This window comes from Mytilus galloprovincialis, chromosome 6 (genome assembly GCF_965363235.1).
Source record: "Mytilus galloprovincialis chromosome 6, xbMytGall1.hap1.1, whole genome shotgun sequence".
NCBI classification, from domain to species: Eukaryota; Metazoa; Mollusca; class Bivalvia; order Mytilida; family Mytilidae; genus Mytilus; species Mytilus galloprovincialis.
Genome location: NC_134843.1, coordinates 99,339,078 through 99,354,968, shown reverse-complemented (window position 1 = coordinate 99,354,968; position 15,891 = coordinate 99,339,078). Strand labels below are relative to the sequence as shown.

Here is a 15,891-nt window from a genome sequence, read left to right as displayed (position 1 = left end):
TTCTGACCGTTGCAGTGTTCCTGACAACTAGATTTAAACAGTTCAACTGTTTAAAACTCCTGAAGGACTCAATCACTGAAATTGAGTCGTTATATCATTGTTTCAGCTTCTTTATATCATACTAACAACTTTTCACAAGTTGATCAGTTATAGTGTATCGTTTTACTGACAAAATAATTGCAAGAAATTAAATATCCAATTTTTAATGCATAGAAACATACTTATACAAATTAAACATGTCCAACAGAAAATCAGTCTCAAAGGTACTCAAATCTATTCATAAAGTAAAGATTGAAAGTAAGAATATAAAGTGTAACTCTGTTGCCGGATCATTGTCTGAAGGATGCAAACAAAGAAGGAATGTTACTACTAAGAATAATAACAGTAGTACATTTTGGTTGTGTCAGTTTTCTTTGGGTGATGTCCACCATCACTACTGTTGTTCCTGTCATCTTCGTCGTCCATTTTTATTGTTTCCTCCCTTACATTCATTCCACGTACACGCTGGCATGTCGATGTGTACTTGTACAAATAGAAAGGCTGGTATGTTGGTCGGTTCATACTATTGTAGGCAGATCCATCAGACCTATTGTTAATAAAATTAAAATAATGTAAAAATCAAATATTAATAATTTATTTTACCTCCTTTGCGTTTCTAGTAATATCATTGATTAAAAGCGGCCATATGTGGTTAGTGGGAGTTGTTTATATTAATACACGGTAATGAGAAGTATTACATCACTTTATAAACACGGCATCAGTAAAATCTGAATTATTTATGAGCGTCACTGACGAGTCTTATGTAGTTGAAACGCGCCTCTGGCGTACTTAATTATAATCCTGGTACCTTTGATAACTTTTTTTACCCGGACAACAGATTACGATTTAAAAAATGCAAACACCTTGAAGACTAACAAAAGAGGGGCGAACGATACCAGAGGGACATTCAAACGTATAGGTAAAAAAACTTACTACGCCATGGCTAAACTAGACAAAGACAAACATACAAATAATAGTACACAATACACACCATCAAAACCTAGAGACTAGGCAACACGAACCCCGACAAAAACTAGAGGTTATCTCAGATGATTCGAAAGAGTAAGTTGATCCTGCTCTATATATGACACCCGTAGTGTTACTCATTTTATTACAAACCCGGTAAATAATATAATTCGGTAGGTCACATTCGTGAAAGTGAACGGGATTTTTGTTACGAACAGTTGTTATTGTTGGCATTTACATTCGTATAAAACTATGGAAGAAGTTTTTTTTATTGAAGATTTGATCACTTTGGTAGGCCATTAGAAACATTCTGCATGTTAATGTAGTTGGTTAGATAAATTCGTAACACAGTGTGCTAGTGACCCAATACGATATGTATCGTATTATGTTACTAGGAAACTGTATAAGTAATAAGAAATTTACTCATGTTCAAATATTGTCAATTTGAAATTAATCTGACCATAAAACTGTTTGCCCGCTTTTCGTTGCATAAAAGATGACATTTTCCTTTTAATTAGTTTTTGTGTCTATTAATTCTTCTTACGAAATTGAATATATTGGATGATTAAATTGAATCTACTGGTATTTGTAACATAACTCTATATGATTAGATAAAGCTGGTGGTAGTGGTTTCTAAAAATTAAAAGGTTTTAGTCATAGTGCGAAAAACAATTTAGCCTATTGAATAATGACATACCTGCAACAGTACTGTATTTTTGTGTTCCTGCCGTATTCTCCATCTGGAAGAACACCACCATGTGAGTTAGCATTTGCGTTATCCTCGTCGTCCCAGTAGATAAAGCCGGTTGAAAATCCTATGAATAAACATTTGATTTAATCGGTAATGCTTTATTATACTGTGGATTCTTCATTGACTTGGTTCGGTCATAAATTAATAAATAAAAAATGGTGTCTACCCCTTGGAAAAGAAAGAATGCGCTTTATGTAGAAATACCAATAGGGAACGCTTTAAAATAGCTTTAATTTGTAAAATGTGCCTACTGTTAAAGTTTAAATTTTTCAACAAGAAAAGACAAACACGGAAGGTACAGTTTTAGAAATTTGACTAAGCAAGGAGAATTTACACTTTGACATGGCATGTTTGTTCAAATCACTGTTTTGTTGAATTTCAGGGGCAACAGCTAACCTTTATAAAATATTTATTTTGGAACCAATTTTCAAAACTAGCAAACCAATTTGCTTGTTTTAGCTAGCCGAACTAAGAAAACCATTTGAAGTGGAATTTGTAAAATAAATGTTTATCCTTAAGGTAGCGATATACAGTTGGAAGTTAAGTTTCGCATTATGGCCAAGGTGAATTTTTCAAATATGAAACTTTGGTACAATAAAAAATGATTTTAGAGAGTTGAAGAATAATATAGCCTTCGAAGTGTTCGAAGTGTGGTAATATAAAGATTTAGATTGTTTGTAGCATGTTATATAGGCCATTTTTCTATTTGAAATTCCGTATTTTTCTATCCGTACCAATCAGAGGTCCAGAAATTATTGAAGTGTTTTTTCAACAAAGATTTGACGCTCGATCTTTTCAATTCCATTTTATGGAAAAACGAGCAGAAATGCAAATAATTTTTGTTGGACCTCTTGATAGATAAATACCTATGGTTGCAGGAAAGGTATCACTCTGATTGATTGAAGTTTTACTTTGGACGAAATTTTGGGGACTTTTGTGACATTTTCTCCCTCCTTTTTGAAATATTTTGTATCAAATAAATGCAGAATGTTGTAATGGTTACACCAACAAGAGATTATATTTCACATACATTGTGTATTTAACTATTTAAAAAGCAATCTATAGAAGATACTCTTTCCAGAAATATACACATGCATAACACAAATAGTAAGCCTTATGTATAAGACAGGAAGAGAAATAGGGTGTTTAAAAATTATGTGTATCAATCTTAAGTATTTTTCCTATGTATTGCTACCAAATGTTGATTTGCCAGAACGCCTGACCAAATTAGAAACTGAATACGGATTACAAATTGTATCATAAATATATTAAACCATATGGTATCAATCATAGTATCGAACAAGAATCATTTTCACTTTGATTAAAATTTTCCTTGGAGATCGCTATTTTTGTTATCTTACTTTTTTACATGAATGTTTCCTCAGTGGGGATCGAGGCCACGCAATTAAATTCGAAAACATAAACAAACGTTTAAACAGACATTATCACAAACGAACACATCGGAGATATAGATATATGGAAAATAATTACAGATATTAACGTTTTTTTTAAACGAATTGTCCTGAAAATGAACTGAAAAATACTTACATCAGTTTATTTTCACCAGGAGGAAATTTAACAATAGATAAATAAGACAACAGGTGTAACACCACTAATTCTAGCCCGGTCAGAAAGTAGTACATATTCAACACAAAATAGTTCCTATGCATGAGTTTAACTTTCAAAACATGTAGAATATTTAGGTATTTTTGCTATCAAAATTGAGGAATTTAACATAGAAAGTTATTGGATCATGAATTAGTGGTGTACCTCCAACATTAGTATACTGCTGTTCAAAAGTCATAAATCGAATAAACGAAAACAAATCCGGGTCACAAACCAAACCCGAGGAAAACACATAAACTATAACAGGAAAACAATGAAACAATAAAAACAAACGTCAACAAATATAGAAAGTAACTACTTCATAAAACACTGACATATTCCTGACTTTGTACATGACATTTTAAGGAACAAATGTTTACGTCTCAAGAGAAAAAGTGCGAACTAAACCTTAATTTCTAGAATTTAAAACAAAAATCAATTGTGTAAATAAAAGCAGTATGTTGGACTAAATGTTAGACAAATAAGTATTATCATACTTATCATAGCACAGGCTATAATTACTAGTATATATAATACTACTTGAAATGGTTCAGGAAAACTGCCTTTTCAATATAAAAGCCCTATGTTATGTATGTTCTACTGTACTGTAATTAACATAATCAAAGTGAGCATATTGAGGAGGGTTGCTTAGTCTTTATTTTTCTATGTTGTGTTTTGTGAACTTTTGTTTGTCTGTTTGATACTTTTAAGTTAAAACTAAAGTGACAGAAAAAAATGACAATATGAATGTTTGGTAATCAAAACTGCAGACATACCTGAAGGACAGGAACCACCTTTCCTGGCAATACAATAATTTCCTCGTGGCCATGATCCTGATCCGCTGTATGACGTTTTTGTACAGTAATACATCTTAGTATTTCTATTAAAAGTACCTAGAAGTACATGAAGATCGTTAGAGACTTATACTTGGGTGTCCAATAATTCCTTGTCTCGTAATCATACTGGTGATTAATTCATTATTGGACAGATTTACAATACGATTTGTGCTGGTTGGCTTATTAATATATATGTGATCACTCATAAGTTTTTTCTCATGATTAACTTGCAAAACGAGCTTAAAAAATGTATAAATGTAGTATGCAATAAGTTATCAAAAGTATGCAAAAGTTGCCGGATTTATTGTTATGTAAGATTGCTTTGGAAAAGTGCTACGGGCGTTTATAATTATAGAGTGTTGTGTTGCTACCTCTTTTACGTATGCTTTTAACTTTTCGGGCTTTTCTTTACATGTCAAATTCTTTATTAGATCAATCAATAACTAATGTAAAGTGCTTACCATTGAAGTGATGGCCCGGATCTGGGGAAACAGAGTTGATATTATTGCTATCTTCATTGTCCTGGTACCTCCATCCTTCAGCCCATCCAAATGGGCAATCGATATCTGTATTTGGTTTTGGAAGAGAGTACCTGCCACTTGGCCAACTAACTAAAATTAGAAAATAGATGTTTTAATGCATAGTTGTACAACTTAAGTAAATATTTCGTCTGAATTACTCCTTACAAATAACATCATATGTTATGAAATCTGAAAATATACTTAACGCAGTTCAAACTTTTTTAATTTGTTCATTAAAAACTTTTTTCTTAGAATATTAAAATGGCATTTTATAATGGGTAGACTGTAAATTACAACAAAACAATATGATTAAACAGTATAACTGATGAAAATAAATCGCTTTACGTAGACTTTAGATTTGTTTAAAACATTTGAAAATACAATGATCCACCAAGCTTAATGATATCAAGGAAGGTTCTAATCTGCATTTAACAATGAATAGTATCTAATATGAGTTTTAAAAATATATAGAACTTACCTGCACAAGCAGATGCAATCATCAAAAACAGAATAAACATGTTTTCCATCTTGGTCTGTTCTCCACTTGAATCATCAAATAAGCTGTAAAAGTGTTTTATCACAAAGTTCACGTTTTATGTATTATAAAAACATTTAAGACTGGTGTCTATTGACAAAAATAAAGTCAGAAAAAATACACGTTAAAATAATTTAGTAAGTAACAATATATGTTGAAGCTTCTAATAAAAATTAAATTGTAATTATTAAAGATTAGTGCAAATTATGATTAACAAACATTTAAACATTAGCGACTGCATAACTTGAACAAACGTAGCAGTCTCATTATAATATAAAGATACTTACTTGAAGATACCTGATCTTCATCAATTGACCGACTGACTATGCTTGAACAAAAAAGCCATTAGATAATAAGTTTTGACCAATAAGATACCAAAGGAAACTGAACATGCTGCGTCAATCTACAGTGAAAGTACAAGGACATTTTTTGGTTTCTTATGACCTTGTATGTACTGCGCAGAAATAATACTAAAATGCACAATATCATTACGGCATGTATTATTTATATAAAACTAAAGTAGGGAAAAAGAGTGACAAATTTTATCCATAGTGTTTATCATGGTTTTGAGATAGTAAGAATATACTCAGGGGTTAATCAAAAATATAAATCTGGAAGGACAAACATAACTGATGCACAACTAAAAGACATGAGACCAAAATATACCCCAAAACTGTATCAAAACTTGAGGCCAAGCTTTTGGAAAATTATCAGTCAATTAGAACCATCTGTTGTCTTTAATTGTGACCCAGTTTAGTGAAAAGTGTAAGATTATCCTCCTCATCCCATCAATTGAAAAAGTTTGGATAAGATTTTGTAAACGGCTAAAAGAATTTTCACAGGAACCCCAACTGTTGAAGTATAGGTTTTCAAAAGATACATACAAAGCCATACATATAGCACTACATATAAAAACAAATAAATACATGAAAATAGTAAAAGAACTCAATATTGTATCATCAAAGAGTACAATTGGAAACAACACGATCATTATAATTGTGTTTTTATTGTTAATTCTGTATAATCCTTGCCAATACTACTTTCATTTTTTATGTAAGATAAATGACATATTTTGAAGCCAGCAAACCATCAATGAACAACACAATAAAATGAATAGGGGTCGTGTTGTTGTGACGAGTCTTGATTAAAATGGTCAAATAAAGAAACTTGGTCACTTGCATTTGATAAGAGTAAGATAATATCGAAGAGATCATAGCAGTATTTTGATAAAACACATATTCAAACAACAGATACATTTAAGTCTGTCTCATATAGAAATTAAAAAATCAGAGTCAGTTGAAAACAAAACGTTACGACAAAAGAGATGATTTCAGCTTCACAATTGTGAACTTTCCATTTTTATGTATCAACATTACAACAGCGCCTGCATACGGAGTATATATCTCCCAATTGATACGATATTCCCGGGATTTGGTCTCCTATCATGATTATTATTATGATTTCCCTAATCGAGGGTTGCTGCTCACAAAGAGTAATTAAACCAAGAGTTCCAAATGGTGAAGTTGAAATCATTCCTTCTTTAATTTTACGGACGCTATCACGAGTTGGTTGACCGTTATAGACTATCCGTTTCACAGATAATATCGGATATATGTTCCTTATGTCGTAACTACAATCCAGTTTCCTTTTAACGAATGTGACTTCCTGAATAAGACAATTTACCGGGTTTGAGCAACACGACGGGTACAACATGTGGAGGAGGTTCTTCTTATCCTTCAGGAGCAATTGAAATCACCCCAAGTTTTTGGTGGGTTTCGTGTTATTGTGTCTTTAGTTTTCTATGTTGTGTCTTGTGTACTATTATTTGTCTGTTTGCTATTTTCTTTTTTTAGCAATGGTGTTGTCAGTTTTTTTTTTTTTTTTTTTTTTTATCAATTAATGAGTTTGACACTCCCTCTGGTATATTTCGTCCCTCTTTTTGGATTTCAAATATTTTGGCCACGAGCATCACTGAAGAGACATGTATTGTCGAAATGCGCATCTGGTGCAAGAAAATTGGTACCGTTAATTTTATTAAGGAGAATAAGTATTTTCAGTTTGAAGCAAATCCGTGAATTTTTTTGTGTATTTGCCTTTTGTTTAGGGTATAAAACTATGAACTGACATCGTTTTATCTTTTGTCTAGGTATACAACTATAAGCTTACATATTTGTTGCCTTTTGTCTAGAGCAAACAATCAGAAGCTGACATCTTTTCGACTGTCTATGTCTTCTTAGTTTCAAAATTAAATTTCATATATTAAGTCCAAATATATTTAGGAAATGGAGGAAGTGCAAACATGGAATTTCTATCATAGTTTTTACAAGCCAGTTGGAATTTTTAAATTTTTGGAGATTCCAATGAGTCTTTGTTTTTAAAATCTACCGGGAAAACCGTGTTTATTTTACATATTGGGTACATTTTCTAAACTGAATGACATACATCACACTTTTAAGATTTTGATATACAAGACAGAATAAATAAATTTAAACGGACTAGATAATGTTAGTAGGGTTACTGTTCTCAGTCTTTAGTTTTCTGTTTTGTGCTTTGTATGCTTGAAATTTCTTTGTCAGTTTATTTTCTACTTATGCGTTTGAATATACTTTTGGTATATTGTGGCTTCCTTTTATACTGTTTTTTATTCTATCCTGGAAATACATAATTTCTTATGTTACTTTAAAACGGGATAAGATAAATGGAAATACGTTGAGACAATTGTTTTAATACATTCATGACTATTATAATCTGGGAATAGCAAGATAAAAAAAATTCAAGTGCGTGTATTAAGGATGTACACCTCTGAGAAGCCAAAAATTTCTAGAATTAAACTTTTTTTCTTAACCTGATTTTTGGGTTTATATGACTATGAAAAAATAGTTGGTGAAGAAAAATTCATATGATGGTGCACTTCTTTTTTTGCTACAGTCCTTTGAAAATACCTAATTTCGATAATTTTCTCATTTTTTCTCAAATTTTACCTATTTTTGGGCTATTATCGTAAAAAAATCACAGTTCCACAATTAAACTTTTTTTCATACTTTCAATAAAGATGAAGTGAACCAATCTGAATAAATTTAACTTAAAAAAACTATAGGTAGGTGTTAATATAAGAAAGTTTTGTCATATTTTCATGCTTTTTTGTGTCAAATTTACCATGCTGTCAATTTTTTTGTAATTTTTCTCAGTTTTAAGAACAAAATGCATATTATTTCAACTTTTTTTTGTTATAAATGATTAAAAAAAATACATATCTCAGAAATTTGAAAGAAAAACAAAAAATTATATTGGATGTACAGGATTCTTGTAAAATCATTGTTTGTACCCCTCACCCATTTTCTCAAAATTTTGGCTTAAACGACTGCTTGATTGGTCGTAAAATTTGAAAGCTAGATTACTAAACAAGAGTGCACACACTGAAATGTCTCGCCTTCTTTACTAATCATTGATATTATGTTGATACTCCTAAATATAAAGCTTTATTACGACTGTCACATAAACTTAACATGAACCATGAAAATGAGGTCAAGGTCAGTTGAACCATATGCCAGGCAAACATGTACAGCTAACAATGCTTCGATACAACAAATATAGTTGACCTATTGCTTATAGTTTAAGAAAATAGACCAAAACACAAAAACTTAACACTGAGCAATAAACCGTGAAAACCAGGTCAAGGTCAAATAAAACCTGCACAACTGACATCTAGATCATAAAATATTTCCATACACCAAATATAGCTGACCTATGACATATAGTATTAGATAAAAAGACCAAACTCAAAAACTTAACTTTGACTACTGAACCATGAAAATGAGGTCAAGGTCAGATGACATCTGCCCGCTAGACATGTACACCTTACAATCATTCCATACAACAAATATAGTAAACCTATTGCATCAAGTATGAGAAAAACAAACCAAAACACAAAAACTTAACTATAACCACTGAACCATGAAAATGAGGTCAAGGTCAGATGACATCTGCCCGCTAGACATGTACACCTTACAATCATTCCATACAACAAATATAGTAAACCTATTGCATAAAGTATGAGGAAAACAGACCAAAACACAAAAACTTAACTATAACCACTGAACCATGAAAATGAGGTCAAGGTCAGATGACATCTGCCCGCTAGACATGCGCACCTTACAATCATTCCATACAACAAATATAGTAAACCTATTGCATAAAGTATGAGAAAAACAGACCAAAACACAAAAACTTAACTATAACCACTGAACCATGAAAATGAGGTCAAGGTCAGATGACACCTGCCAGTTGGACATGTACACCTTACAGTCCTTCCATACACCGAATATACTAGACCTATTGCTTATAGTATCTGAGATATGGACTTGACCACCAAAACTTAACCTTGTTCACTGATCCATGAAATGAGGTCGAGTTCAAGTGAAAACTGTCTGACAGGCATGAGGACCTTGCAAGGTACGCACATACTAAATATAGTCATCCTATTACTTACAGTAAGAGAGAATTTAACATTACAAAAAATCTGAACTTTTTTTTCAAGTGGTCACTGAACCATGAAAATGAGGTCAAGGACTATGGACATATGACTGACGGAAACTTCGTAACATGAGGCATCTATATACAAAATATGAAGCATCCAGGTCGTCCACCTTCTAAAATATATAGCTTTTAAGAAGTGAGCTAACACCGCCGCCGCTGCCGCCGGATCACTATCCCTATGTCGAGCTTTCTGCAACAAAAGTTGCAGGCTCGACAAAAAACTATTCATTGTAAATAAACTAATTATTTCACCGAGTTATGTTTGATTATAATATTTTTAAAATTTATTGATATTTTCCACTTGTATCACATGTTTTGGAAGTAATTCGAGAACGAGATTTCAACGAGACTGGAACGTCAGACGAATACATCATTAAACCTGTCACACTTAATTGTTTACCGTAGCATCCTTACATCCTGATATTAATAGTACATGGAAAACTTTCAAGTATTTTATTCGTTTTATTACATAGGTCAATTAATACGTTGTTTAAATTACAGTTAACAGTAGACTTCCGCTGTTTAAATCTTGTAAATTAATTGTGAATTGACCTCGAGATAAAAAAGCAAAATATGAGTCGCTTAAGCTCTAAAAACATTATTCTCGGTTACATCCGAAAGGTACCTATGGTATCGGCTCTCAACTTTGATTAGATGAAAACAAGAAATTTTTCACAATGCAAGAAATTAATCTATGGCAAATGTGACGCTACAAACGCCAAACAACTCAAATCTATGGCAGATTTTTGTTTTCTCCAAATCTATGGTAGATCTTTAAATTGCGTCACAATGGAATAACGCAATATTACATGGTAGCTGCCACCAACGATTGCGAAGCTCATAGATTTGAACACGATTTCAGATGAACGTATTATCCTGGACAACAATTTGCGAATGGTTTAAAGGAAGATGTCACCTATTATATGGAAGAGGGGCAAAATGTGCTGTATTGGCCGAAACCCGCGATGAACAAGCTAGGCCACCACTTTTTTCAGTACCGGATCATTAAAAAAGGAGTTATAGTATATATTTTACTATCCACAGCTGGCAAAGTTTGTTAAGTGATAGATACAATTAACGGATATCTATTTGATTTCAATTGTCAACAAATAAAAAAGATGTATTAACGATGAAATAAATATCATTTGAAAATTCAAACTGTTTATTTCTATTTTCTATTTTTTTTTTTTGTTAGGGGACTTACTAGTTGGTCTTAGGAATGGGTTAAATGTAGGTACCAAGATTATATATATTTTTTTAATTTTTACGGGGCACAACACTTCAATCCTGAAGTCTGTATTGAGTAATTCATCATTTACAAAAATATGTTTGGTACCATCACGATTTGGTTGACCATTATTTCACAAATGTTTATAGACATGTCGTACATTTCCACTGGTTTCAGACAAGTCATTGATCATATATATATTTCCACTTAGTTTCACTAAGAATAAGAAAGAAAACAACTTCAAAATATTTTGACAGTAATTGAAATGTCTATTAATTATGAAAAGTTCGAAAAAGAAATACGCAATTCTTGCAGGAAAAAAAGTTGTTATTAAACTTGAAGATGGTGTACAAATATATAAGACTTTAGTATGGTATATTTGATGAGTTTAGAAGCGGTTCAGTTATAACTTTTTTATGATGTTAAGCTTTTCAACGATTATATGTGAAACCGGGTGCTCCGCAGGGCGAAGCTTTATACGACCGCAGAGGTCGAACCCTGAACAGTTGGGGCAAGTATGTGTAGACAATGAAACTAGCAAAAACACCATTGATTACTTAAAAGGACTAATGTCAAGATTTGGATATATTGACGAATTAGTTTCCGACAATGGTCCTCAGTTTTCTTCATTAGAATTCAAAAGATTTGCTACCGAATATGGATTTAAACATACAACGAGCAGCCCACACTATGCTCAGTCGAACGGACAAGCAGAAAGAAGCGTTCAAACCATCAAGAAGCTAATTATGAAATCGAAGGATCCACACAAAGCTCTATTAGACTATCGAAACACACCGTTGGACATTGATCTTTCGCCAGCACAATTGTTCCTAAATAGGAGATTAAAAACATCACTACCTACTTCATTACCGCTATTGATGCCACAAAACGTCAACAACAGTGAAATTATCAAAAAACTCGAAATTCGCCAAAAGAAAGCTAAAACCAACTATGATAAACATTGTGGACCTGAATTGAAACAGCTAAAACAAGGAGACTCTATTGTAATGTACACAGATGGAAAATGGAAAGCAGGAAAAATAATTCAAAAACACCACACTCCTCGCTCCTATGTAGTACAAACATCAGATGGCAGGCGTTACAGAAGAAACCGTAGACATATAAGACCAACCGCTTACAATGGAAACACAGTTGAAAATGAACATTTCAAGAACAATCACAATTTAACCGTCCGTAAAACTTCAACTGTCTGTAACAATTCACAAACATTAGACCGCAGTGAAACCGTTGCGTCCGAGGAAAATGAAAGTATTGAACCATCTAACTCACCCGTGACAAGATCTGGAAGAACAGTCAAAGTGCCAACCAAATTAAATGACTATGTAAAATAATTTTGTTGAACTGTCAAGTAGATTTTAGAAAGTATTTAGCTAGTTTTAGTTAGTTATCAGAAAAGACATTATATAGACTTTAAGTTAAATTGGAAAAGAGACATTAATCTAGTCAGTATTAATTTCTAGTCAAAACCAAGTCAGTATTAATTTCTAGTCAAAATCATTCAGTATTAATTTTAACTGGATAATACTCAAATTCATTTATTCATTAAATCATTTCATTTTCATTTCATCTTTTAGAAAAAGGGGGATGTCACATACCGTAATATTGACATATCTTAACCGGATACGATCCGGACATTATTGTTATATATTATAATACTCTCCTGTATAGAAGGTTAATAAAATATCTTGTTATTGTCAATATGTCTTCCTCATAGTTATTCAACAGTATGAACATAACATTCAAGCTGGATACTTTTGGTAGTGTTTATTATATTCATTTACCATGTATAGATGTATTCTGTCACCTGCCTGGATTTTTTTTGTAGCTGATCGCCAAAATCCAGAATTACCCTCATCCGCTTCCGGAATCGGATCCGATATTGTTATTGATGGCACCGTTGTACTTGTTTTCAATGTTGTTTTTGTCCGTCAGATACGCTTTTACTCGAATTTACACATTATCTGTCGGCGATTTTCTGTATAAAGCTAGCGGTTGGACAAAATGAATATCGCTGTCATGAATAACAATGATGAAAATAAGTTGCGAGATCGTTTATTTGGAGACTTAGGTGAAAAGGTTTGCAAACGAATTTTTTTCAGAATGCAGAATTATTTTCGTTCCAGCGGAAGGTCGTCGGGCGTAGGAAGCAACCAAGTCAAAAGTTCGATTAAAAAGAGGAAGGTCGTGGACCTCGGACCAATTAATTTGAACCCCACGGCCCCAAATTGAAAAGATACGAAAACTCGTCTTCTAATTTGAAATTGCCGCCAACAGCATGAACAGTTGAACTTATATAATAGATTACTGACGTAGGTGTACTACCTATTGATAACAAACAATGTTCCTATGACTTTTGCCATTTGGGAAATCTAAACTACTTGTCTTTATAGATTTTCGGCGATTAAATATGTCATTCAATTGTTCTTTGACATCTTAGCCAAAAGCACATGCGATAATATACTACATAAGGATCCTTAATGAGCACTAATAGTCCTATGTGCAACTTCAAAACTTTTGGGTGATTCGACGACCATTTAAGGTTTTTCTGGTCATATTTTTTTGTAATTCAGAATTAAAAGTATTAACAAAGTGTTAGTTATATATAACATAGTAGCCAGCTAGATAATAACAACGGCATGCACGTATTTCAGCATTTATTGGGTAGAACACAAATCTAGGGTGCTCGCATAATGCAGCTTAACTGCATAAAAACTATGACTCGAACCAGAGGTTTAGACGAATTTATTCACACAATTCCCCTATTTGTTATATAAATCGTTTCACCTTACTTCTTACTTTTAATACGGAAAGTATCAATTTAATGACAAGGTCAGATAACGTATTGCTTATGCAAAATTCTAGCATTCTGTAATAAACACTACATTGAAAGTTTACAACTTATTTGTCGTTCTATCAATAAATATGCGCTATTGCAAAAATATGGCCTTGAGCATTTTGATGCGAACATGTAAAACAAAAGCTATACACGTACTGGTAATTTATGACGATAGGGTTCTTTTCCGTGCTTTCAAACAATGATTTTTTTTCGGAATTCATATTGAAATATGTATATATATATATATATATATATAAGACAAAGTTAAGTAAAGTCCGTATTCCGGTTACATATAAGAAAATTATTAAAAGATAATAACGGTTTCAATTCATCGCTTTTACTAGTACTTTCACTGCTTTCACAGATCTTCTGCTAATGTGACTTGTAACGTCAGGGTACCCAAATCGCACCTATTTTGACAGTTTTTTAACCCACGTTTATTTATGCTTTAGACAAAAGTTTTCATTATGTGTTTATTTTGTAGATGTATCATTATTTACTATATGGTTTCACCAATTTAATTTGAATCCATGTGGAATCATAGAAAAATTGGTCTGAAGTGACCTCCAAACCATCAATGATTCTGTAATGAGGAGTACCAAAATTGCATCCATGCTTAAATTCGCATCGTCAAACGTCGAATATCAGAGCTTTTGTTTAATTTCTTCAAATATTTTGAACAATTGGATATTAGTCCATGCTTACTCTTCATTTTGTAAGAAACGGATACTTGTATTCGAGCTTCACTGATGAGTCTTTTGTAGACGAAACGCGCGTCTGGCGTATATATAAAATTTAGTCCTGGTATCTATGATGAGTGTATTTAACATATTGTATTTGCTAATTTTAAAAAGATGATGTTTTGATGACGTCGCATGGCGACGTTTCCGTACATTTTGCTTTTTCAGTAAACACTTCATCTGTTGATAAATACTGTGAACGTTTTGTGTATATCTAAATATGTTTACCTATGTTGAAAGACGTGCATAGTATCAAGTCATAAAAATACAATCTGTTTAGTCTCTAGGAAATCTTCTCAGATTTCCGCTGCTATTTTTGCTAAATAGGTGCAATTTGGGTACTCGATGCAATTTGGGTACCGTAACGTTATATAAAACAATTGGTTGACGTTAACAATAGCATGACGTTAACAAATACAAGGGAGACTACTAATGTCATTTTAAGTCTTTAAAATGAAACGTTAAAATAAGAATATTATTTATAATTTAATCCAGGGTTGAGAATGTTTATCAGTGAATAATTCTTCTTTCTTCCTCCGGAGAAAATCATTTTGACGATTGACCATATACAATGGAATTATTTTAAATCGTCCATTAGTAAAAGTGATGAATTGAAAACGTTATTATCTTTTAATAATTTTCTTATATATATATATAATGTAAAATAATTCCATTGATATTCATACCAAACTTTGAATTTTTAGAAATACCGGCTAACAATTTTCTATCCCAGGAATAGATGATGGAAAAACCTTTCGGAAATGTTGGTACTCAAAGCTTTTCATCATTATTTGGCCTTTTAAATTTGTTTATTGAGTATCTATTTTCACCAATTTAGAACTTTTCCACTGCATTTTTAACCTGTACAAGTAATTTAAACAAAAAATCCGAAATACAGGTAAATTCAAATGTGGTAAGACCATTAAAACTGACAAAATAAAACTTTATCAATCCATGGAACGACTGAATTTGATAACTTTAACATAACGCAGTCATCATGAACCATCACAATTTTGTTTTGTATTGAAATCCTAAAATAGGTAAAATAAACCATGATGACTTATTCATACTCTTATATTGCTGAAAATGTTTACTATGTTTTTTGCATAAATTGGTAAAAAGGTTTCTGAAAGGCAAAACACGCATTTCAAGGGTCAATTGACGATTTTGGACATGTAGACTTATGTCTGAATGGTTGATTTATTTCTATTAGATATTTTTTTTAAAGATTCTCTTCATATATACTTTTTTGTTGTTGCTCAAAATGGGTAAACATC

General features: G+C 32.1%; 1 protein-coding gene across 2 annotated transcripts in view; it reads right to left on the bottom strand.

Moving 5' to 3' along the window:
* Window positions 1-187: 187 nt before the first annotated feature.
* The window catches only part of LOC143080918 (uncharacterized), a 493,997-nt gene continuing 478,293 nt past the window's right edge, over window positions 188-15,891 (bottom strand). For both annotated transcript variants that reach the window (XM_076257077.1, XM_076257078.1), the window contains exons 2-6: window positions 5,197-5,270; window positions 4,659-4,808; window positions 4,138-4,254; window positions 1,703-1,820; window positions 188-586 (exon numbers count right to left, since the gene is read on the bottom strand). In XM_076257077.1, coding sequence (XP_076113192.1) covers window positions 370-586; window positions 1,703-1,820; window positions 4,138-4,254; window positions 4,659-4,808; window positions 5,197-5,245 — 651 coding nt within the window. In that variant the 5' untranslated portion in view covers window positions 5,246-5,270 and the 3' untranslated portion in view covers window positions 188-369. The remainder of the gene's footprint in view (window positions 587-1,702; window positions 1,821-4,137; window positions 4,255-4,658; window positions 4,809-5,196; window positions 5,271-15,891) is intronic.